The sequence below is a fragment of the Podarcis tiliguerta genome (genome assembly GCF_965153285.1).
Source record: "Podarcis tiliguerta genome assembly, chromosome: 5".
Taxonomy (NCBI): domain Eukaryota; kingdom Metazoa; phylum Chordata; class Lepidosauria; order Squamata; family Lacertidae; genus Podarcis; species Podarcis tiliguerta.
The window spans coordinates 96,870,355-96,896,552 of NC_139538.1; the positions used below are offsets into that span (position 1 = coordinate 96,870,355).

The following is a 26,198-nucleotide window of genomic DNA, read 5'->3' on the forward strand; positions in this document are numbered from 1 at the left end:
CCAATATTTTTCTTATCTGACAGAATGAAAGAGATTTAACATGTCCAACTCCCTAACAGAGTAGCTGGCAGAGTAGCTAGCAGTGCAGTGAGGAAAGATGATCTGGAATACCAATCTGGATAGCTTTAAAAGATTATTAGACACAAAGTTATGGGGGATAAGGCTACCAGTGGCTGTTGGGCATGGAGCATAGTCATCATGGCTATTCTTGAAGGCAGCATGCTTCTGAATATCAGTTGTTAGAAACGGAAGGTGGGCTTTCTACAGGCATCTGGTTGGCCACTGCAAGAACAAGATGCTGGAACAGCTGGGCTGTTGATCTGGTCCAGCTGATGATGATGATGATGATGCACAAGTTTGCCATTGAAAGCTAGCTTTATTCTTGAATTGTCAATCCTTTACCAAGAAATGTAAGCCCACACCTACCAGCACTTGTGAGAATGCCAGGCAGTACAGCAATTCTTGGGGAGGGGAGATGTTTTAAGGGAGATCGGTTATCTCAGATCCCAAGTTATGGTAGCAGTGTTGAGAATTCTGATATCACCTCCAAAATGTTAGTTACATATTTATATGCAATTTAGAGCCCAGTGTGGGTGGGGAAACATCCCCCATGACATGTTTAATTTTTACTATGTATTTTGTGTTTTTTATATTGTATTTTTATGTTGCGAACTGCCTTGATATTACAAATGAAGAGTGGTGTACAAATTTATTAAATAAATGAAAAATAAATAATGCTAGTTTACGACTGTGATTGAACTTGCAAACATGAACCCATGACTTGACTAGACTATTTTTTTTCCTTTCCCCCAGGCATTTTTTATCTTTTTATTTATTTCCATTTCTAAAAATTGTACACCACTTGATTATATATTTTAAAACAGAGAGATAAAACAATAAACATAATGGTAAAATCAGTTTAAAACAGCCATTTAAAATATTCAAAAAAATGAGCTTTGGTTTGCATTTTTCACAGGTATGTTCTGGTGCCTGCCATTTTTCTGCTGCGTTGCTATTGTATTGTATTGTATTGTATTGTATTGTATTCAATGGGACACAGGTGGCGCTGTGGGTTAAACCACAGAGCCTAGGACTTGCTGATCAGAAGTTTGGCGGTTCCAATCCCCGTGACAGGGTGAGCTCCCGTTGCTCGGTCCCTGCTCCTGCCAACCTAGCAGTTTGAAAGCACATCAAAGTGCAAGTGGATAAATAGGTACTGTTCTGGCGGGAAGGTAAACGGTGTTTCTGTGCGCTGCTCTGGTTCGCCAGAAGCGGCTTAGTCATGCTGGCCACATGACCCGGAAGCTGTACGCAGGCTCCCTTGACCAGTTAAGCGAGATGAGCACCGCAACCCCAGAGTCGGTCACGACTGGACCTAATGGTCAGGGGTCCCTTTACCTTTTATTGTATTCAAGCCCCCCCCCCCCCGGGGGGGGACTTTGGTAGGCATTCCATAGGAATGTTGAGTCCATGACTTGCTGTCCTGCTTTTCACTTCTATGAAAAAGCAACATGTGAATACAGTGGTACCTCAGGTTAAGAACTTAATTCGTTCCAGAGGTCCATTCTTAACCTGAAGCACGTTCTTAACCTGTTATGCGTTGGAAGAGGGGTAGTCTTATACAGCGAGTATATCCCAAATTCTATATTTTAACTGGAAAAGTTGGGGGTCGTCTTATACACTGGGAAGTACGGAAATACGGAAAATTTGAACGTGGTTTGTACCATTGATGCTATAAGCTACATCCCTGGGTATTTTGAGTGGGAATCATACAAATATGGCAAATAAGTGGCTCATCTTACCTTGCTAAGATATTTGTTTTGCTTTCAGACGCCTAATAAATGCTGAGCGACATACTTTGCTTCACCGAAATGGTGGACACAGAAAGCCAGCTTTGCCCCCTCCTTCCCTTAAAGGATGAGGATCTTGGTAGTCCTTTATCTGAAGAATTCTTACAAGATATGGATTCCATACAAGAGCTCTCACAATCTATAAGTGGGGATAGTTCAGGAGCATTAAGTGTAACAGACTTCCAGTCACTGGGAAATGGAGCTGGGTCTGATGGATCAATCATCACAGGTAAGAATGGATTTAATCAGATTTTGTTTTAATGTATGGCAGCAACCTTTTATGTACCCTTATGACACCTAATACAATTTGAAATACAGTGGTGCCTCGCAAGACGAAAAGAATCCGTTCCGCGGGTCTTTTCGTCTTGCGGTTTTTTCGTCTTGCGAAGCAAGCCCATTGACGGAGTAGCGCTATTAGCGCTATTGGCGATTTAAGGGCTAAAAACGGCTTTTTAAGGGGTGGGGGATTAGCGGTTTTGCTGCTAACATGCTTTTAGCAGCTTAGCGATTCAGAATAAGGGGTTTTGGAGCAAAAAAAAAATTCAATTTTTTTCGTCATTTTTCGTCTTGCGAAGCAAGCCCATAGGGAAATTCGTCCTGCGAAGTGCCTCTGCAAACGGAAAACCCTTTCGTCTTGCGGGTTATTCGTCTTGCGGGGCACCACTGTACTTGGTTTGCTATATTGCTGAAACATGATTTGGGATTTGTGTAAACCAGGGGTCATCAGTGTGTCCACCAGCACCCCCAAGGGACCTGCAAAAGAGACCCACCGTGCCCAAGAGACTGTTTGCTCTCGTTGCTCAGCTCTTGCCTCTTCCGTTTAGATCTCCCCGGCTTAAACAGGGGTTGCCAAGATGGGACAGGCACGCTCAGCCATAAACTTGATTGGTAGACACAATACAGTGTGCTTGTCTATTATTTATTAGAACCCTTTTCTTCCATACTCCACCCACCCATCCTCTATAAGTTCAGCTGCCATCAGAATTCCATATTTTCTCACAGGTTCCTGTCATGCAGTTGGAAAATAGTAATTTCTTTTAATTCACAGGTATATATTCTTTTGCTTAAATAGGTGCCTCTCAAATATTTTTAGTTGTCTTGTTTAGCTTCCAAACTTATAGGCTTTCAGTCACCTGAGTTTGCTGTTAGTATTTGCTAACTTTTTTTTTTAACTTTCAGACTCTCTCTCGCCAGCATCCAGTCCCTCGTCTGTGAATTTTTCCACAGTTTCGGGTAGCAAAGATGAACTGCCAAGTGCATCGTTAAATATTGAATGTAGAATATGTGGAGATAAAGCTTCAGGCTACCATTATGGAGTCCATGCTTGTGAAGGTTGTAAGGTACTGTCCACAATATTCCCTGCATGACGATATTCCAGAATAGCGAATTAATTACTTTAGAGCTGTTGAATAAAAGGTTTTTTTTTTAATCTAGAAATTAGTAGTTGGATCTTATTGAGAAGTCCTTTGTGAAGTTAGCAGTCCTAGCTCCATTTACCTGGGAGTAAGCCCCTATGAATTCAGTAAAGCTAGCTTCTGAGATATGGGGAGAATGTGCTGTAAGTTTCCAAGCATGATTACTTGGAAACAAACTCTATTGACACCCATGTGCCTTACTTCTAATTAATTTTGCTTCAAAGTGTAGTGTGTCATTTTTTTACATGAAGTTTTTTGGTATTACAACTTAAATGTAAACTATGATTTAAGATGGAAACTACCTTTTCCTGTGCAGCAGGGCACATAACTATGTTGTTTTACTATATACAATTCAGTCAGAAAATTACATTACTGAAAATAGTCTGGAATAAGTTTATAACTACTTTGCTCATAAACCAGGCTTTTGTTTGATGTTTTGAGAATGGTTTTATTTGACCATTTTGTAAATTGGACAATGGCTTCAGCTTTAGTAAGACTCAGCATTCCTCAGTTTGTGAGCACAACTGTAATGGGTTTGGGCAGGAATGTGCTTAAGTGTGGATTGAGGGATAGCCTCTGATGTTCTGGGTTATCCTTCTCCAACCTGGTGCACCCTACAGGTTGTGGACTACAATGTCCTCCTCCTCCTCCTCCTCCTTCTCTTCTTCTTTGGCAATCACTCGTAGCCGAGTAAGATTGTCTTCCATAAACACGGTTTTAACAGTGAGTCCGTAAGTGACTGTGGAGGCCAATTCTGGATCCACACATCCTTCCACAGTGGGGACATTGGTTTCCAGGCGGGAGTTGATCACAGTGTGGATTTGCCAGGCGTGCCTCCCTCTTAGCATGTTTCTCCCTTGCGTACTGAGTTTGAGTGTCTTCAAAGCCCAGGACACCTTTGGTTCTCCAACTGGAGGGCTCGCAGGCCAGTGTTTCCCAGTTGTCAGTGTTTATACTACATTATTTTAGATTTGCCTTGAGAGAGTCTTTACACCTCTTTTGTTGACCACCAGCATTACGCTTTCCATTTTAAAGTTCAAAATAGAGTAGTTGCTTTGGAAGACGATCATCAGGCATCTGCACAACATGATCCATTCAGCGAAGTTGATGTTGAAGAATCATTGCTTCAACACTGGTGATCTTTGCTTCTTCCAGTATGCTGATACATGTTCGCCTGTCTCCCCAAGTGATGTGTAAAATTTTTCGGAGAAACCACTGATGGAATCTTTTGAGGAGTTGGAGATGGCGTTAATAAGTGGTCCATGTTTCACAAGCATATAGTAAGGTTGGCAGTACAATAGCTTTGTAAACAAGCATTTTGGTTTCCTTGTGAATCTCAAACACTCTGCCCTTCAGTTGGGAGAAAGGCACACTCTCAGAGCTCAAGCGATACCCTTGTGGAAAGATAGGTAGGAGAAGTGATCAACATTTCCCAACGTTACACCATTGAGTTGGATTTGTGGCGCTGCAGAGGGGTTATTTTGTACTTGCTGGTGCAGCACTTTGATTTTTTTTGGATGTTGAATGATAGGCCAAGTTTTTTGTAAGCTTCTGCAAAGATATTTAGGATGGCGTGGAGGTCATCCTCTGAGCGTGCGCACACTACGTTGTCATCAGCGTTGTCATCCATCTATGATGGAAGTTACGGTAACCTTACTCTTTGCTTTCAGCCTGCTCAGATTGAAGAGCTTTCCATCTGTTCGATATATGATTTCTACTTCGGTGGGGAGTTTCCCTTCGACAAAGTGTAGGATCATGGCAATGAAAATAATGGAGTTGGGGCAATAACACAACCCTGTTTAACACCTGATCCCACTGTGAATGGTGCACTTTGAGAGCCATTGTTATCTGTGATTCTTGCTGTCATATTATCATGGAGGAGCCGAATGATGTTTACAAATTTATCTGGGCAATCAATTTTCAGAAGGACAGTCCACAGGGCATTACGATCTACAGTGTTGAAAGCCTTAGTCAGGTCAATAAACGCCATATACAGGGGTTGGGTTTGCTCTCTGCATTTTTCTTGAAGCTGTCAAGTGGTGTAAATCATGTCCACTTTCCCCCTAGAAGGCCAAAAACCATTTTGGGATTCAGGAAGGGTCGCCTCGGATATTGTTAAGAGATGGTTTGCTAAGATCCTTGCAAAAATTTTGCCAGCTGCCGCTAATAGAGAGATGCCTTGATAGTTTCCACAATCAGTTCTGTCACCTTTTTAAAAAGAGATTGATAATTTTGGCATCCCAAAAGTTTGCTGGGATTTCTTCTCTTTTCCAGATTTTTTTGATGAGCTTGTGAAGTTGTTGCGTAAGTTCAGTTCCACCCACTTTGAAGATTTCAGCCAATAGTTTGTTCACAGGCTGCAATAATGGATGTTTTTAGCTTGGTCCAGTGTTCCTCGATGTTATCAGGGAATTCTGAATGCAGATGGTCCTTAAGAGTCATTTGGAAGCAATCTCACTTAATGGGATCTTGAAGCACTTGAGTGTTCATTTTGCACCTTGGTCTCCTTCCTTGTAGCCTGCGTTGAAGTATAATTTTGATAGCCATCGTGGAGCGTATTAATCGGTGATCTGTCCAGCAGTCGTCGGTGCTTGTCATGGCTCTGATAAGGAGCATATCATGGCGATCTTTAGCACGGACAATAACATAGTCTAAGACAGTGGTTCTTATCCTGTGGGTCCCCAGATGTTGTTGGACTACAACTCCCATCATCCCTGAGCTCTGGCCTTGTTCAACAACATCTGGGGACCCACAGGTTCCAAAAGGCTGGTCTAAGAGGTGCCATCATACCTCCATCATATGTCCATCATACCTGACCATTGGCCAGGCTGGCCGGGGCTCATGGAAATGTGGTCCAGAGTCTGAAGGGCACCAGGCTGGGGAAGGCTTCTTGGGGAGGCGGCTTTAGCATACAATGCATTATGAAATGAGTATCATAATGCTTTTACTGACAGATAATTGAGAGATTTGTACTGGGGCAAAATAAGGATTCATCTAGTAGCAAAGCGAGCTAAAGAACTGGAAATTAAGAAAAATGGGACGTGCCTATGACAAATGCCATATAAAGAATTATTGGTACACAGGCCTCATGCGATCTGTTTTAACACTATGCTGTTAACTCAAAGTATCTCATTTGACTTGTTATGTTCAGAGCTCCATAAACTTGGGCAGACCTTGGTAACCAAGGCAAAACTTGTAATTGAGATCCTGCTGGAACAAATTTATGCATATCTACTCAGAAACAAGTCTCACTGTGTTCAGTGGGGCTTACTTATAAGTAACTGTGCTTTGGACTGCAGATATGCATAAATTTGGGCTGTTCGCCCCTGACCTCTTGCTGTATCCTACATACAATATTAGGGTCCATTGCCTGCTTCCCTCCTCGGCCTTCCAAGTCTGTAGCTGGAGACAGGGTGGCCGGGTTTCCACAACCTGCACCAGGCATTGGAGGAGCTTGGAAAACCAGGTTCACTGTGGGAATAGTTTCTGCCATTCTTTTAACTCTGAGAACAGTGTTAGAGGCGGGGAGCAGGATCTTGTATAGTGGCACCATGCAACCCAAACAGCCACTCCTGCCTTCCCCTCTGGGACTTGTTTTGCTGGTTGGCTGGGTGTAGAAACACTTGGCCTGCCTCTGCTGCTTGCCATTCATGTGGCCATTGGTGGGTGGTGGCAGAGGCACTCCTGCCCACAGCTGTGCTCAAACATCTGCCTCCACCTTTCTCCTTAGAAAAGGAATGCTTTGGCTCATATTGGCAGGGGGTGACAGAGGCTTTTGGAGTTCACGGGTCTCCCACCGGCCAGACAGCAGCTCCTTTCTAGTTTTGAGCTGGAGAGGTGGGTGGGAATCATTTCTCATAATTGCATCTCTAAAGCTTGGTGCAACTGTGTGGGATGTTTTACCACCTTCGCTTCATCAGACTTGCCTTTGGGGAGTTGGCAGAGCTGCAGAAGGTTGTTGAATAAGATTTGCATTAATTGTGTTGGAATTTACCTGTGTAAAGTTGGAAGTCTGTTTTTCTGATAAGACACGATAATTTAGGTTCCCACATGTCTTGATTCTGTAAAAGCTTCAAATATCCCAATTATTTCATGTAATCTAAGCAAATAATTTGAGTGGTGGTGTAATTTAGTGGACAGTTTGTTTGGAATTTAAGATTGGATTGAAATTGCTAGATTCCTCTTCTAATAAGGGCTAGAGAGAGATTAAGAGAACTGAATGTGGTTTGAGAGAGTTATCCCTGCACAAAATGTGTACACACATTTTTGTCCAGCTGAGGCTTCTGTTGAATCTATCGATCTACAATTTTTAAAGCCCTGGCAAAACCAGAAATGATCGTAGGAATAATAAAAACGAAGAGTCCTTTGGCACCTTAAAGACCTACATTGGTTCATAAGCTTTTGTAGACTACAGTCTACATCAGATGTACAAAGTATTATCCTGAGTAGTAGATATGTCAGAAGGAAATGAAATGCAAAAAAGTATGGATGCTAATAATGGTCCTATAAAAAGGGATCATACACAAAGGAACATAATTCCTTATACTTCCTTATACATCCTTATACTACTAAACCAGTACTGGAAGACCGGACAAATGCTAGAACATTAGCAGTGGCAAAGTTTTTATCGGTGGTTGCAAGAACAAATGATCCCTATATTCTAAACAAAATGCTTGTTTAACCTGGAGGTAGGCTGTATGAATTGTGTATTGCTTTGTAATGATTTGTTGGGTCTCTGGACCATAATAAAGATTGATGATGACTAAACCAGTTACCATATAAATGATCCTTTAGGCAAGGTATTGAACAGATCCACTGAAAACATTCACACCCTGAGTATATATGAGATGGAGAAAATTAAGAGCCTGAAAATCTGGCTCTTATGTCCATGTTAACCATAGGTAGATATGTTCATCAGAGCAAGGAGTGTAGTATTATGTGTAAATTAATATTTTACATAAAATTTGCTACTATTACTCTAACATCTACATACTGTATAGCTGAATAGGGGGGGAAATGTATAGAACGATCCTAGACATTTTTACTTGGAAGTAAGTCCTACTGTCTTTAAGTGTTTTCTCATAAAAAAACAGGTTTAGGATTGTAATGCAATTCAAATATAAAAAGCTTTTATTATATGCTAATGTCTGGTCTTTAAACTTTTCACAGGGCTTTTTTAGGCGAACAATCAGACTAAAACTTATATACGACAAGTGTGATCGCAACTGCAAAATTCAGAAAAAGAATCGAAATAAATGTCAGTACTGCCGTTTTCAAAAGTGCCTTTCAGTTGGAATGTCTCATAATGGTAGGTAAGAGTGACCATAATTTTTGTTTTACTTCAACAAAAAATAAGTTGGACAATGGTTCTACATGGATAGCTGGTATGACATCTTATGCAAATACAGGACTGAAGCAAACATGGTTTGGATTCATATGTTCCCATCCAGATATGGAATACATTTTCTGCTCATGCAAATATTGTTCTGTATCTTGCGCTAGAAAAGTCAAATCCAAAGTTGATGGTCTACTTGCACAGAGAGAAACATGAGAACTGCTATAGGAGCCTACTAAATATAACACTGCATGAATGTTTGCACAAGCATTTATTGAATGCTATGTTTCTTCTGTTCTCCAGTCTTCGGATCTAGTTTGATGTCAGAAGGCGAAGAAACACAGAATTGTCATGAGCAATTCCAGATATTGCAAGGTAGCAAAGGGAAAAGAATGCAATCATCGTAGAGTTGGAAGGGACCCCAAGGATCATCTAGTCCAACCCCCTGCAATGCAGGAATCTCATCTAAAGCATCCAAGACAGATGGCCATCTGACCTGTGCTTAAAAACCTCCAAGGAAGGAAAGTCCACAACCTCCCATTGGAGTCTGTTCCCTGGTTGAACAGCTCTTACTTTCAGAAAGTTATTCCTGATGTTCAGTCAGAATATCATTTCTTGTAACTTGAAACCACTGGTTCGAGTCCTACCCTCCAGAGCAGAAGAAAACAAGCTAGCTCCATCTTTCATGTGACAGCCCTTTAGATATTTGAAGATGGCTATCATATCTCATCTAAGTCTCCTCTTTTCCAGGCTAACCATACTCTGCTCCTTCAACCGTTCCTCCTAAGGCATGGTCTCCAGACCCTTAAACAATTGTCTTGGTTGCTCTCCTCTGCACACATTCCAGCTTAAACTGTGGTGCCCCTTTTCCAGGATGATGAGGAACCATTAATGAATACACTTTGGGTTTGGACAGTCAACCAGCTACAAATCCACTTAACAGTTACCTCAGTCAACCCACATTTTGCCAGTTTCATCATGGGGGACTTTGTCAAAAGCCTTCCTGAAATCAAGATACACTATGTCCACAGCATTCCTCTGATCCACCAAGCTTGTAACTCCATCAAAAAAAGAAATGAGATTTGTTTTTGAGAAACCCTTGCTAGGTCTTAGTAGTCACATCATCCTTTTCTAAATGCTCACAGACCGACCATTTGATTATTCTAGGACCTTTCCTGGTATTGAAGTCCACTGGTCGGTAGTTACCTGCATCCTTTTTTTCCTCATTTTTGAAGATGGGGACACCATTTGCCCACCTCCAGTCTGCAAGGACTTCACCTGTTTTCCAAGAATTCTCCAACATCATAGACAAAGGCTCTGAGATTACATCTGCAAGCTCCTTTAGTACCCTTGGATGCAGCTCATCAGGCCCTGGAGATTTGAATCCATTTAAAGCAGCTTGGTGTTCCCTTATCACCTCTTTTCCTATCTTGGGCTACAAGCCTCTAATCAGTTTCAAACTATTCATGTATTGAACACTGTAGTTAAAATTCATTCACAAATTTCAATGTAAAATTGCTACAATAGGACACAGAATGTTGCTAGGTCTGAATCTGAAGGTGCGCCATTCCGAGATAACACCAGTGACTGAATCAATGTCACTGCTTCAGTTGTTGCACTGTTTGTGTGCTGTTGGTGCAGATAGGAATTCAGTTTAGGGAGGGACAGTACTGGTGGCTGCTATATTGGACTGTGGTCTGGTTGGTGATACACAACTCAAATAAGCCACTTCTTGGTTTTTATTAATATAAGAAAGATGTTTTTGATGCATTTATCTGTGGGAAGTGTTTGTATTGCAGTTTTAATGCAGTGTGTGGGAACTCACTACATTAACACTCTGTTTCTTTCTCTGCTTCAAATTGCACCCTCTTCTTCTCACTTCATCACTCTGCACCTCATTGTTGCCCCTTTTTCTTTCCCTTCTCTACAGGTTTCTCCAAAGCCTCATCTTTCTCCCATCCATTTATTCTGTCTCTGTTTTTGCAGTGTTTCTTTCCTCTTCACACACCTTCTCTAAGCCTTCTTCCTCAGTTTAGCTGCAGCTTTCCAGCAATTCACATAATTAAGGAGTTGTGGGTTAGCTACCCACAAAGGCTGTAAAAACTGTGGCACTGCTACCATGTGCTTCTTAGTAAAAGGAGATTCTCCCACTTCTGATGGGCTTGAGTAGACCTTTCCCAAAAAGATGTGGGAATGAGCTGCAGACCCGGTATCTTGAAGTCTTTATGGGGTCACAAATAGATAGGAATGGGGCCTCAGCCTGTGGGGCTAGTTTACTCCTTGTGCTGCTGGTGCTAGGATCCTGGTAAGCTAGTATTTGAGCTTAAGATCAGGCTTACAACTGGAGAACAAATGTTTTTGCTGTTCCACTTTAAATGTATGTTTTCTCCTCAGCAATTCGATTTGGGCGGATGCCAAGGTCAGAGAAGGCAAAGCTGAAAGCTGAAATTCTAACAGGTGATCATTGTATAGAAAATTCTGAAATCGCAGATCTTAAATCACTCGCCAAGAGAATTTATGAAGCGTATTTGAAAAACTTTAATATGAACAAGGTCAAAGCCAGACTCATACTTGCAGGAAAAACCAGCAACAATCCAGTAAGTATTTGCCATCATAAAGTTTAAAAATAGCAAACTAAGCAAATGGTGAGCTAGTGTGTATGTAAGACAAGTAAAAGCCCTTCTAGGACCTGCGGATGGAACTGGCTGTGCTAGAAGAGGCCTTCTCCCATTCTCTCTCTCTCAGGAGGAGGAGGGGCTTATTTGGTGACATGCATTATGGAAATTGCTTCAAAGTATATTAGTTTATTTCAGTGCAAATTTATGTAGATTTTAATGACTAATTGCTTGATCTGTTAAAGCCTTTGTATGAGCAAATTTTATTTTAATCTGGAGGCAGCCTTATTATTATTATTATTTGTTTATTTTGAGGATATGTACCCCACCTTTAACAAGTTTTCTGGACAGTTTACATAAAGTTAAAAAGACAGTAAAACAAATAAAAGCAGAAAGATAAAAATTGCACAATATAAAAGAGCAGCATGAAAGTAACACTTAAAGAGAGTGTCCTCTGGATACTTTTGTAAATGGTGAGTTAAACCCACACCAATCGTTCTGAGCAGCTGGTGATGAAAGCTTTCCTAAGGACTGGAACTTCGTAACTTCTGGCATTTTGAAGTATTGTTGCTAGGCAGTTGACTATTGCGTATTTAGCCATTTTCATAGAAGTATACAGCTGAACTGGGCAGTCTCATACCACGTAACCTCTTCAACTGCTTCTAAGCAAATGAAAAAGAAATAAAGGATATGGGGCTTTAATTATAGGGACACCCACACCCCTTGTCGTGTTGCCCATAGATGAAAAGTTGCAGCCTGTATGCTGAAATGGTCCCTTTTACTTTTGAGCCTGTTGTTCTATGTGGTAGCCATACTAGGCTAGGTGATTTTGCCTTGGGGGTGAGAGGGACAGAAGGAAAGGGAGGAGGAAGAGATAAATTGGAGATATGTGAAACTTTATCTGCTTGGCGCCAGGAAACACAGAATTTTTTTCTCACAAGTCCAACAGGATTTAGAAGTGCTTATCTTTTGGTTGGATCTTGCCCTGAAGGTGGTTTCCCCTGCTCCCCCTCTTTTAGAGGATGTAAGTCGTAAACGAATCAACTAAAATACTAATGCCATAATCCAGCCAAAGTTGGATTAAAATACTAATACTAATACTAATACTAACACTAGCCAAAGTTGAACTAAAATATTAATGCCATAATCCATGCTTCAGCCTCATTCATTTCAAGTCAAGGGTGCCAAATTTACACTGGACAGTTCCTAAAGCTGTGGGGGGGGGGGAGAGATCCACTGGGGTGTGTTTGTGGGGGCAGGGGGGGTGAATGAGGGAGACGGGGAGAGATTCTGTTACTAAATGAACTACTTTGACTGCATTGGGAAATGATTAACTGGGTTTTAGAAATGACTAAGCTTGCAATACCTTAGTTCTCCAGCAAAAGCAAAAGCAGCAAAGTTTTACAACATCTAGTTTAAAATGGTCTGAAATGGCCTTACATCATTCCTCTCTAATTGTATTTACATCAAAAGCAAAAAAAATGAACACAGGATTGAAAAGAAAATTGGGATTGTTATTTCACCATTTAAAGGTAGTATGTCTATTTGAATCAATAGGGAGCTCTTCCGCCCTCATCGCAGTAAAGATTATATTATTTTAAGATCACATGTAACTATGAAAGTATTCAGGCAATGTATACGTATAATTAATTGCTCAGTATACCATGACTTCGTCTTACAATCCATGGTGGTACATAATAACCTGATTTTGAATGGGCAGTTTTCAAAAGTAAGTTGTAATTTTGCCAGAGTTGCTAGAGTGTCAAAGAAAGAAAAATGTGTTGTGTTTTTTTCTTTAATCCACATGAATAGTCCTAATGATGTGGGTTTTCCAGAATAAACTGAATTGGAGTCTTTACCACACTGAATTGAAATATTTGGTTGATGGGTGCAATTCTATCCAGGATTACTCCGCAACAAATTCAATAATGGCAATGGGACTTGCTTCCAGATAAATGGGCATCGGATTGTAGTTACATTTTGCAATCCTGTACTTGCCTTATGCTAGGTGTGCTGATACACCTCTATTGAGGCAGCCTCCAAATCCTATGTCCATGTAGTCAGGAGCAGAGAAGTACAACATCAGGAGAAATAAGCACATCAGACAAACAACCAAATGCCCACAGCATCTGCAGAAACATTGCCACAGTCTACTATCACGACACACAGGCAGCCAATGAACCTGTACACCCTGCAAGACACACCCTGCATCGCAACACGCACAGTAGTGGAAAAGCACCCTCACTCTAGCAGGCCTCAGTGGCACAGTTAGCAGTGCAATAGCCAAGTGCTTTAAGACCCGCACTACCAGTTGGTACTTCCAGGAGGCTGGAGAAGAGACTTGCCATCATTGCTCTCCCCAACACTTACCTTGTGTTGCTGTCAGCCTCCTCTGGAGGAGAGGTGGGGGAGCCAGCTGATGGCCATCTACCCCTCCCTCTGAGCTGCATTTAAGGCAGGCTCCTAGGAGTGCAGAATCTTTATTGGCAGTTAACTTTTGTTTTGCTTTGTACCTATTCAATGTACCTATTCAACAACCTACATGGTTGTTGTTACTTATATTGAATTTATTTTGTGTATGCTAAATTTTTTTGTCGTTTTTGAATTTTCTGACATGTTCTGTATTTTGTATATTCATATATCTAATACTCTGTATTTGTTTTGAAAGTTTGCTTTAAGCCACTTTAGGCATAGCTCATTGCGGAAAAGCAGCACATGAATGAACTCAGTCAATGACTCTAGTACTGCCTGTTCAAAGGCATTCCTCCAAACAGAGGCAAAGGTGCTAACATAATTTTCTGGGCAAAGTGCGCTGCCGATCAGATCCTCTACCCTCCCCTCAAAAGATAAGCATATTTGCATAACAATGGAATATGTTAATTTACTTGTGTAGCTGCAGATTTATAAGTAAATAAGTGAGAAGAATAAGTGGTAAGAACCAGGCATAGCTGTCAACTTTTCCCTTTTCTTGCGAGGAATCCTATTCGGAATAAGGGGATTTCCCTTTAAAAAAGGGAAATGTTGACAGCTATGTTACCAGGTCAGGGGACATATTGTCCCCATCTTTTTCCTTTGGTAAATATCAAACTGGTAGGAAACCTTTTTATATGAAGGGCCATTGACCCACAGAAAAGATAAATTGAGACACACACACAGAAGTAAAAAGCTATCCGATTGGCAGGCACAGCTTTTTCATAGTTGTACTTCCATACTAGCAAAAACTTTTGTATTCTTGCTTGCCGCAAATATAGTGCCTCTTCTGTTACCGGTGTTTAAGGCACAAGAGCCCTGCTCTCTCACAATGCCAGTCCTAAACTATAGAAAGATCTCAGGTGCATTATATAAGGGTTGTTATTGTGGGTCTGTCATGTAAGGCTGGATACATTTCAAGATAAGGTGTGATATATTAGATGGAGGTGGTGTCGGAGTCAGTATTAAATGGTTAAATGCAAAAGGTATATACTGTAAGAACATTGGCTGTGATCACTTTTTAAATATCCCAATGACAATAGCAGTGTTGTCAACACAGATCAAACAAGCACCGTTTCCGTTTCTTTTTTGAGCAAAAAGGATTTGACCCTTTGACATCAATATGCCCATTTAGGTGTTTATACCAGCACCAGCAGCCTATGCACCCAAAACCCCTATTTTTTCTGATCGGCAGGGAAACTTTTTCCAACCTCAACCATTATCCTGATCTTTATAGACTTTTTCTTTTTGATTTATATATATTTTGATTTTGATATATTTATATTTTGATTTTGATTTATATATATTTTTTAAAAATATAAAACACCCTAATATTTTAAATTGTTTTTATAGGGAAATAAATGCATGTGTGAGACCCTCAACCAAACCTGTGTGATATCTCCATGTGCTCCTGCTCCCTTCCCCACACTAGTGGTCTTGTTTCCTCCTCCCTCAAGACCCAATACAGTCATTTTTTCCATTGACTATTTTGAATGCTGCTTGTGCAATGAACAGGTGGCTTGGCTGACAAGCCCCTCACTGAAGGTGCTTTGAGTGCCTTCTCCTACGCAGGCATAACTCTTCCTCTACCCCTCCTTGTGTGCAGCCGCCTGATCTTGGGATTCACCCATGCTCACAGATGTCTCCCTCTTGCTTGTGGGTGTGGGCATTTTGGTGACAAAGCCATTAGCTTGTGCCTTCCACCTGCGGCTCTCTCTGCCTTCTGAGAATATGCCCCTGTGGGGTTGGGGTGCCATTGTGAGATGTGGTCCCAAAGCTGTGGGTTCCAAACCATTGTCTTACAAGCTTACTACCTTAGGCTGTGAGACAAGCAAATCCACATGTGGCAAATGCTTCTGGTGGTGTCAACCTACAGTGTATTCATTACCTCTTTCAAAACGCTGAATGTTCTTGAAACAATTTATTACATTGGTGGATCCCATCTTCCATTGAACCTGGTTCTGAAGACACACCTTCAGTCGGGGCTTTGATTATATTGGTTTTGTTCCTCTTAATATCTTAGTATATTCCATTGCTATTAGTATATTTGTAAATAGTTAACATATTTACTTTTACTATCTCTTTGTAGCCATTTGTTATACATGATATGGATACGTTGTGTATGGCAGAGAAGACACTGGTGGCAAAACTGGTAGCCAATGGAATACAAAACAAGGAGGCAGAAGTTCGCATTTTCCACTGCTGCCAATGTACCTCCGTCGAAGCTGTAACAGAACTTACAGAATTTGCCAAATCCATCCCTGGCTTCTCTACTCTAGACTTGAATGACCAGGTGACGCTATTAAAATACGGAGTTTATGAAGCCATTTTTGCCACGTTAGCCTCTGTAATGAACAAAGATGGAATGCTAGTAGCCTACGGAAATGGTTTTATAACTCGAGAATTCCTCAAAAGTTTAAGGAAGCCGTTTTGTGATATCATGGAACCGAAGTTTGATTTTGCAATGAAATTCAATGCATTGGAGTTAGATGACAGTGATATAGCTCTTTTTGTGGCTGCTATAATTTGTTGCGGAGGTAAGACTTAAAGCTTCTATACCTATGTATTCTAATTAATGATTATTTCCATTTATACTACCTTCCCACCTTTCTACAATAGTATTCAGGGCACCTAACAATAGCAATAAAGCAATTATTTAAGCAAGTTACAGTAAGGTAAAGAATATAACAGTAGATTTTGGGTGGTTGAGAAACAGATGGAAAGACTGGAATATTTCTTGCGTTATACTGTGCAGAATGAATGATTAGCAGCTGTTCCTCATTAACCTCGTATGAATTTTACCTTTCCCTGTTTCTAGTAATTTCCTTTCATAAGTTGTTTGAGTTGGTTGAGCGCAAAAATGGACAAAAGGATAGCTATAAATGACAAGGCAAAACAGTTTAACAGATCAAAAACATGTTTTTGTCTGCTTAAAAGCTACTTTCTGTTTATATTGGTCTCGTGGTTTGTGGCTGTATGAGGACTTGAAGCGGGTTTTTCCTAGTCTAGCAGTCTTAAAAACTCTACTACCCTCATTCTTGGGTCTTTCAGTAGGGTCTTAAGCAAATATAATTTGTGGTCACAGATTAACTCTTCTACAATAACTTGATGCGCTTTTTTGTTTTGTTTTGGTGAACAGATCGCCCTGGTCTTGTAAACATAAGGCACATTGAAAAGATGCAGGAGAGCATTGTTCATGTACTGAAACTCCACTTGCAGAACAACCATCCTGATGACATCTTCCTTTTCCCAAAGCTTCTACAGAAAATGGCCGACCTCCGGCAGCTTGTCACAGAACATGCTCAGCTTGTTCAGATTATCAAAAAGACTGAATCTGATGCACACTTACATCCTTTACTACAAGAAATCTACAAGGATATGTACTAAGGCTGTTTTTTGTTTCGTTTTGTTTTTTGTTTCGTATGACGTGAAAATACAAAAGCAATAGATGGGAGCAAACTACTTTGCACAGTTCTCTCTGTTGTGCTTTTATTTCAAAGCATTAGTGAGCTAAAAGATAGGTAGCTGCAATATCATGTTTTTCTTGCCAGGAGTTATTTTTAAGTACTTAAGAGAAACTGTCTGGTATGTATAAAAAATGGCAATAAGCTGTGATTGACTTGAAATTTGGGCAACAGTGATAATATCATTTATAGTACATCTGAACTTACTAACAACATACACTTCTTCTGAAGTTTCTGCACTTTTAAGCCTTTCTCCCATCATCTTCATTACTGTAAGAAAGCTAGGGGTTTTGGCCAAGATCCAAAAGCTTTTATGTGATGTCCATTAAAGCTTTAGCAGCTTTTCTCCAACAGCAGTCCTCCGTGCTTTGTGCTGAGTTACATTTTGAAACTCAAAGGTGTTTCAAAAGCAGTTTGGGATTTGACATGGTGGGGGCAGAGATGTCTGCCATTAAAATAAGTCATATGCTACTGGACATACCCTATCCCTTAAATCAGGGATAGCCAATATTGTATTCTCCAGATGTTGTGGACTACATCTCCCATAAGCCCCAGCCAGCATGACCAAAAGTCAGAGGTAATGTGAATTGTGGTCCACAATCCACCTGGCCTAGCGGGCGAGGCCCACACTCGCCCAGCCCTACTGAAGAGGCTCCTCATGAGGCCAGAGGAACATCGCCCAGCTATTGGTTTATTATTTATTGATTTAATATGCTGTACACCGCTTTGAGGTTTTTATTAAAAATATAAAGCGGTATAGAAATTTTAAAAATAATAAAATAAAATATCTGAAGAGCACCCTAGTCACTAGCCCTGCATCTGAAGTACAGTAAGCCCGCAATTTATGCTGGGGTTATGTTCTGGCGATTGCGCTTAAAGCCAAAATTGTGTATAGTCAAAGTACATTGGGCTCCCACACCGGCGGGTAGGATTGCCAAAGTCTTTTTCCCCAGATGTCTGTCCCCCTTTTATTTATTTTTGTATTTGCCAAGTGCATAAAACTGAATGCGCACAAACTGAAAGGTAAATAAATTGTAGGCTTACTGTAGTTTCTTTAGATCCTGTCCCTACCTCGATTGTTTTCCATAAAGGATGCATTTTTTAAAAGCTCTCTTCCTACTTAAGGCTGCAATCCTATGCACAATTTCTGGGAAATAAATTCCACAGAAGCCACTGGGACTTGTGTAAGATTGCTGTGCTGTTTTATTTATTTAACTGAAATGAAATCCCATTGGCATGTCAAAGCCATAATGATATTGGGAAATAGATTTCATGATGTGCAACCAGGCCCTCCCTCTTCCATGGTTCATGCCAAACTGCTTATTTCCAGTCAGCTATGCAGGATCAATACACAGCCAATTCATAATTTCTTGTGTATTCTGGCGCTTGAGTTTGAATTTGAAACATTGAATTTCTAAAACAGCTCTGCTCTGGGCAAACTTCATGTTAACCTGCTGTTTGGTCTTATAGTGAACCATAGATACAAGAAAGTTGATGTATCTGGCAGAATGTTGCTTCCATGCAGCACTGAAACAAGGAATAGGAGTGAGAGTAGTGTGTTGTTTGGACTTGTGGATGATATTCTAATTCAGTGCCCTTTCTTCACTACCGAAGCAATAATACCGGGGGGGGGGGGGCACATAGAGGCCAAGGTGTTCCAATACTGTAACCTAGATAAGTAGCTTATTAAGGTTATGTTTAAACCAGACGCTCAGCACTAACGCAAGTTGTTACACATAGTTTTTGTATTCTATAGACAAAAACCGATCATATAGGCTTTCCCTCTCCTGGAACCCTGAGAACTCTTTTTGGGGTGGGGGCTCTGAATCTCATTCAGATGTCTCAGAACTTTCACCATTCTACAGTTGCCAGGATTCTTTGGAGAAAGTCATAACCTTTAAAATGGTATCAAACATGTCTGCAGTGTAGATATGTCCCTAGAGCTCTTTATATCAGATGCATACACAACTTCTCACAACAGTGTTTCCCTGGAGGATCATTTTTAATGGATGCACATGAAAGGCTGCAGATATTACAAAAACTGTGCTGGGGTTTGTTTGTTTTTAATTCATTGTATTTCTAGGTGTGTACATTTGATGTTTTTAAATACTACTATTTTATAGGCTAGGGACGCGGGTGGCGCTGTGGGTTAAACCACAGAGCCTAGGACTTGCCAATCAGAAGGTCAGCGGTTCGAATCCCCACAATGGGGTGAGCTCCCTTTGCTCGGTCCCTGCTCCTGCCAACTTAGCAGTTCAAAAGCACATCAAAGTGCAAGTAGATAAATAGGGACCGCTTTATAGCGGGAAGGTAAACGGCGTTTCCGTACGCAGCTCTAGTTCACCAGAAGCGGCTTAGTCCTGCTGGCCACATGACCCGGAAGCTGTACGGCGGCTCCCTTGGCCAATAAAGCGAGATGAGCGCCGCAACCCCAGAGTCGGCCACGACTAGACCTAATGGTCAGGGGTCCCTTTACCTTTTATTTTATAGGCTACACACTGCAACTAGTCACATGTGTCTGCTAAAACTGTAATTTGTGAGGTCCTCTGTATTCTTTAGGATAGCTTCATTTATATTCTGTGCAAATACCTTATTAGAACATCTGTTTCAAAGATAACATTTTATATAAGATCACAGCAAAATCAGTCACCTTGATTTTGGCTAGAAGAAGAAAAATCCTAGATCTGCTTTAGTTGGTTATCTTTGTGGCAACTCCATCTTTCCATTAAATATCTTCCCACTAAAATACATGGACGGCATTTGCAAGAGGGGCATTCTGTGATTTTGTAAAAAGTATCGGGTTTTATTGCAAGATCCAAATAGTTCCACCCTTTACATTCTTAATTACTTTACCGAATGACAATCCCTTATTTTTAAAATTCGACCTGGTTTCTGTATAGCCTGAAACGGTGGCCTGCCTCAGGTTTCTGTTCCTGGCTACTATATGCTGGTTTTTCTCCAGATCATTTAAATCTTTTGTATTTCCTAAACCATGGCTTATTAAGACTGAAACCAGTATTAGAGCCCTTTGGCTCTCCTCATCTTGTGCCCCAGCTGTGGCATGAAGAGCCTCGCTTATATTAAGGCCGGGCTCACTCTGGTGTCCAAGCTGGAGAACTCTGGCTGAATGTCAATCAACTAGGATCATACCTGGGGTTTTTTACCATGTTGTTTTTAAAAGTTTGCAAGCTGCTGTTGGTTTCTAACTAACCAATCACCAGCATTTTGCTTTCTCTCTGTGGACTTCCCTTCCGTGGCCTTCCATGTAATTTAGAATAATTTAGAATGCTATGGGATGCAGTTGTAAGATGATGTGAAGATCTCTAGTATTTTGTGAATACCTGTGGGTTGCACCTATGAATTACAAGTGCTGAAATAACTTTTGAGAGCCTACAGAACTTCAGTAATATGTTAATCAGTGGATTTTAGGAGAAGCACTGTCAGAAAGTGCACTAGAAGACTGCTTGCACTATCATTCAGAGTACTCAGGATTGGGACCATAACTCAAGGTGCAATGTTGAAGAAAAAAATGTTTTCCAAAAATGAAATTGGCTACCTCAACAAATTATGAAAAAGAAGGCAGCAAGCTGACTAGCTCAATAAATTTATAATATATGACTCAGGGTTGCAAGTCCAAGGTAACTGGAAACAGTTCTAATATCTACTCTCATCATGCAAATTGTGTAGCTTGTGGGGGGAGTCACACTACTTTATTTTTTGCACACATATCCATGTTGCATTATTTCTGTGTATTTAACCTGTGGCACTTTCATTAACTGTTAGCTACTAATTATTACTTATAATGTGAGGGGGCACTTAAAGGCATGGACATTTGAGCTGAGTCTGCTCCCCTCGCTTCCTCGAGCACATTGGGGTAGACTTTTCCCTATTCCCCAAGTGAGCCCATAAAGCTTGACATTTTTCACACTACAGCAAGATTTTGTGTGCCATAGGAGTGGCAAATGCAGTTTTCCTGTAAAGTCCCATGTTGCCGAACACGCTTTTCAGTCCTGCAAAGATCTCTCAGCACCAGCTGCCAAGTTCGTGATTTTTCTCTGTGGCCTCTGCGCTGGAGATACCAGTTCCCTTCTCTTCCCCTGTGCTAACCAAAACCAGAGAGCTCTACGTAACAAAAATGCTTCTTAAAACAGATCCGTACAGTTGACTTCCACCAAAAGAAGTGGAGGGTGGGCAGTACCTCACGTGGCTTGGGCAGCAATGGCACCACATGGACACTGACACAAGCTCACTTTCAATGAGAGCACAGGAAGTAGGCGTAGATTGAGCTGTGGCCCTGTGACTAGATTTCTTTTTAAGCCCATATTTATAGCTGCTGCTTATCAGTGCCTTGTAGAATTTCTTCACTTTGACATCTAGCACCACCTCAGCATGTTATACTGGGGCGTGGTGCAGTTGTGCTGTCCCCCTCAAACTGAGTCTCAGTTGATGTTGTTGACTTTGACTTCAATGGGATAATAAGAGTAATTGAGAAGTGAGCCCATACTGATCCTATTGTTCTGTCTTTTCTATATGTGTAACTCTCCTCTGGGTTTCATTTCATGATGTTTCACTGTGACCTGGAAATAATTATATATGTTGAATTTGCTATGCTTCTCCGTTTTGAAATATATTTGATGTTGTGCTGCTATTATTTAATCAAACGTGATAGTTTTGATCCATTTCATATAAATAATGCCATGAACAAACCTATAGAAAATTGGTGGTGTAACAATTTTTAAAGAAAGCATTGGGTTAAATTTAATTTTTCACAGTTATAAATATGCAAATATTTTCAATAATATGGACACTTTCACAGATGAAAAATTGGGAGCTGTATATTATAGCAGTAATGGGCTTGTTTAGAGTTATGTTACAGTTACAGTTGCCATCCATGCGCACGGCTAGTTCTTCAGTGAGTAAAGGAGACTCTAATATAACTGTTTACAATAGTTATAAACCTGAATTTTACAGTTTTTAGGATTTTTATCTGTGGTCTAGTAGGCATAATTAGACCCACCAGCTTATTTCTGTTGCTATAAACTTTAGATTTAAGTATGTTTTGCACTGAATTTGCACTGCATTTGTAATTAAAACTTTTTAAAAAACATATAGGGAACAATTAATAAGCCAACATTACTATGCAACCCACTTAATGTGCCAGCACCATTGAGATGGATGGGAGAGTTGCACAGCACCATTCCTGGGTAGGCTGTGCTATTTAATGGTGACTTTTGATTGCCCAAGGAAAGAGACAAGCCATAGAGACAGAGCCTGATGCTTCCAATTATGTCTACTTTGGAGCTAATGGAAACAAACCTCATATAAAAACATGTTAGTAACTTAAATATTTGTGGTTTTAGTTTTATTTGGAAGCATTCTAATATGTTGCCTTGAGCAACATAGGTGATACCTGCTCTACTTGCAATGGCTTTTACTGATTGATATTTACAATTTACACCTCCTTGTGTAGAACAATTTTAAAACGTGGACTTGAACCAGAGTACCTAACTGACAACATAGTCTATAACTTTATTTTTCTGCACTGTTTATTTTTTTCTAGGCAGCAATAAAACAACCAGTGAAAAGCTCTATCAGATGTATTATAACTGTATTGTAAGCTTACTTTCTGAGACTCTGCTTCTGAATCTGTTATGCTCCTGGGTCATCAGGCTTTTCTAAAGATGTTTGTTAAATCATAATTGGGAGAGGGGGAAGCAAAGCAAGAGTTAGACTAAGAAAATGACCAAGGATCAAACCTTATGTCTGCATTTAGAACAGTTTTCACAAATGGAGACTTATTAAGGAAAGATCTTAGGATTTCACCCAAGGATTAATGGACTCAATGAATGCCAGGTAGACTCATTACAGATATGGAGAAGGAAGTAATCCCTGAGCGTCCTTTCTAATTCAATGACTTGTGTTGCTTTTTAAAAGCTTTACTAGCTAATGCCTAGGAAATGTACAATTAATGAAAATTCTATCAACATGTTGATTTCCAAGGCAATGAAAGAAAACAGTTAGGGTTACACTGACATGATGGGCAAAGAGGAACAGTCATTTATCTAATTGATTCTTTCCAAAACGAGATCCCACTGACAAGTTGGCAAATGAGATGAAGGGAATCCAGGCTGCTTCAAACACCCCCCGTTTAGATTGCCACTTGAACAATCTGATGTTTTCAGTTTTTTCAATGCGCCTAATGCAACTATTATCAGAATTCAGTTGAAGCTGGGTTTTTTGCCTTATTTTGAAGGTGGGTTACTTAATGAAATACTGGGGATGAGAACTTAACTCCAGGCATCTCCCTTGAGAGAGTCTGGTGGCCTTTAGACTTCCCAGCTCTGCCTTCCAGTTCAGTAGCTTTTAAGGAACTTTAGTCATATTTGTTCAAAACGGAGGGAAGAGAAACAACTTGGGTTTATGCTTCATGACACATGCTTCATGAGAAATGCAGCCCCTCCCCCACCATTAAAATCACCGGGAGGGGGGGCATGGCCTGGTTGGGTTCATCTGACTTCTCTATATAGGGAGCATCACCATGGTCTGATTTCCACAATGATTGGGATACTTTTAGAGCTGCCACTATTGTGAGAATTTGTGCATCCATGTGCACAGTATCAAAGTACAGTGGTACCTCGGGATGCAAATGGGATCTGTTCCGGAGCCCTGTTCGCATCCTGAAGCGAACGCACCCCCTGTCCGCGTGGGTCGTGTTTTGCCGCTTCTGCGCATGCGCGCAACATCATTTTGACCATCTGCGCATGCATGTGTGCATGGCCACAGAGCACAACCCAAAAATACTTAACTTGAAGCACATTTATCCCGAGGTATGGCTGTACTGAGTTCTATTAATAGTGCTTTTCTGCTAGACAGCTGCACTTCAAATAATCTATAGATCTCTCTCTCTCTAGGGACTTGAGTCGGAGAAGGGAAAAGACTTGTTATGTTCACTATGAAAGTGATAGTTGGGTAATACAAAGGGGGCCTGTTAGCAGCTTTCCTTTGTTTCCCTTCAATGCATTCCCTCATCCCACCTCAAGGGTTGACTTACTGCAAGACTTGCTATGTTTCACCTGCTTTTAAGCATGAGGCAGGGAGCTGAGAAATGCAAAACAGCTTTTAGGAAGAGGAAATGTGTATTATACTTCCTTTATAAATAAATACACTTGAGAAATAGTAGTGGAGGAGAGCATTCCAGCTTTAATTGGCCTTGCATTAAACAACAAAGCAATGCTTAACAACATTTTTCATAATGTAATAGTTGTAACTAGGGGAGACTTCATCGTCTAGCACATCATAATCTGGATTTTGTGTTGGGTTTTAAATTCAGGTCCTGGTTATTGAGCAGCTCAGTCTTTCAGTTCATATGATAGGTAACAACATTCTGGTTGAATAAGCTAAATGCAACTTCAAGCTTCATAAAAGCTACCAGGATTAAGGCATGGGAAATCCTAGACATGCAGGTTTCATTTATTACCAGTTAATAGCTATATGCATTGCTGGCTGAAGTGATCAGTTACAGGGTTAAAGCTGTGAAGCAGGGCAGAAGAGCAACTTGATTTTTAAAATGTTTTCCTTAATTCTACTATCCTGTCATGTGCCTTTTGGAGTGATCTGCAGGTTCAGAGACTTAAGAAATTTTGAATAGCGGTATTTAAGTACAGTATCATAGGCGATACTACATTCTTTGATACAAATGTATAAAAATGAAATAACTTCACACGTATTTTGGATTATTTGTTTTAAACTTAACCTTGGATTATATTGCAATGTACAATAGCCTGTGGAAATGCATCATATTGTTTGCAAAAACTGTTGAAGAGATTTATGAGATTGGTTTAAGTCATTCTCTGCATTTACGGTTAGAGGAAGTGAAAATGAAACAAGCTCCTTTAAAAAAGAAAAAAGGGGAATTTGCACATTCCCCCACTGGTGGGAATGGATAGTGTGCCCTGCTGCCTGCGGGGGGCTGGGCGAACAGTCTATATTCTTGTATGTAGCTTCTCTACATGATGGAGGATTCTTATTTGCCTTCTTTAGAGTAACACTAACAATGCAATCCTAGCATGTTCACTCAGAAATAAGGTTTTGCTGAGTTGAAAGGGGCTTACAGGATTGGAATCTTAACTCAGGTTAAATTCAGTAATAAAACAGCTGCATGTAGTAGCATTTAGATGTGGGTATGAAATCTCTTTAGTAAAATATGAGTTTTATAGAGGAGTAACATTGATTCTTCCCTTTTCTGCTTGCAGAAAAACTCACCCAGAATATTAAAATCTGGTCGTTCCATTTTAGAATAAAAATGCCTATTAATTGACAATGTATTTTTCTAATTTTTGACATTTTGATTTTCCTGTTCAGACAACAAAGGATTGAATAAGAAAAAATGTATTTAATGAGTCTGCTGGAATATTGTCCAAATCTGTGTGTACTTTAAACTCTGTAAGGACTGATGAATGTATGTAAAAACACTTCACAGTGTGATTTTTGCCTTAATGGTTTAAAATAGTCTTTCATAAAATAAAATATTCATTTAAAATGTATCTTGGTTATTGTTATTACTTTAGATTCTGAAAGCATTTTTACCCCACCCTTTTGCCACACACAGTACAACCACAGCCCTTAAGCTTATTCTGAAACACATGACACACAAGAAAAGTGTAGGAAAAAACAAACTCTGGGCACTATCACCCCCAGAGCAACCCCTCTCACATTTAACGACAGCTTTTGTTAGCCTCTAAGACAGGGGTGCCCAAACTTTTTTCAAAGAGGGCCAGATCTGATGATGTGAACATGCGTGAGGGCCAACCAAAGATGACCTTTTTTTAGGAATGAAGTTGAGCTTTTTTTTACCCACAAGGGCCAGATTAGGCCCCCAAAACAGACTTGGGACATGCCTGCTCTAAGAAAAAGCATTGCATCTTGCACTTAATTGACGGATTATATTCCTGTGCTGCTTTCTGTTCAAATGAATTCTAAAGCAGCTTGCAAACAATAAATAACAGTAAAATGATAAAACACAATAGAACATCACAAACACAGCATAAATA

General features: G+C 40.4%; 1 protein-coding gene across 1 annotated transcript in view; it reads left to right on the top strand.

Moving 5' to 3' along the window:
- PPARA (peroxisome proliferator activated receptor alpha) overlaps positions 1-25,691 on the top strand; it is a 41,724-nt gene extending 16,033 nt beyond the window's left edge. The window contains exons 3-8 of the mRNA XM_083440840.1: positions 1,831-2,079; positions 3,030-3,190; positions 8,435-8,573; positions 10,995-11,197; positions 15,774-16,221; positions 16,824-25,691. Of these exons, the coding sequence (XP_083296966.1) occupies positions 1,842-2,079; positions 3,030-3,190; positions 8,435-8,573; positions 10,995-11,197; positions 15,774-16,221; positions 16,824-17,071 (1,437 nt within the window). The 5' untranslated portion in view covers positions 1,831-1,841 and the 3' untranslated portion in view covers positions 17,072-25,691. The remainder of the gene's footprint in view (positions 1-1,830; positions 2,080-3,029; positions 3,191-8,434; positions 8,574-10,994; positions 11,198-15,773; positions 16,222-16,823) is intronic.
- Positions 25,692-26,198: the final 507 nt, after the last annotated feature.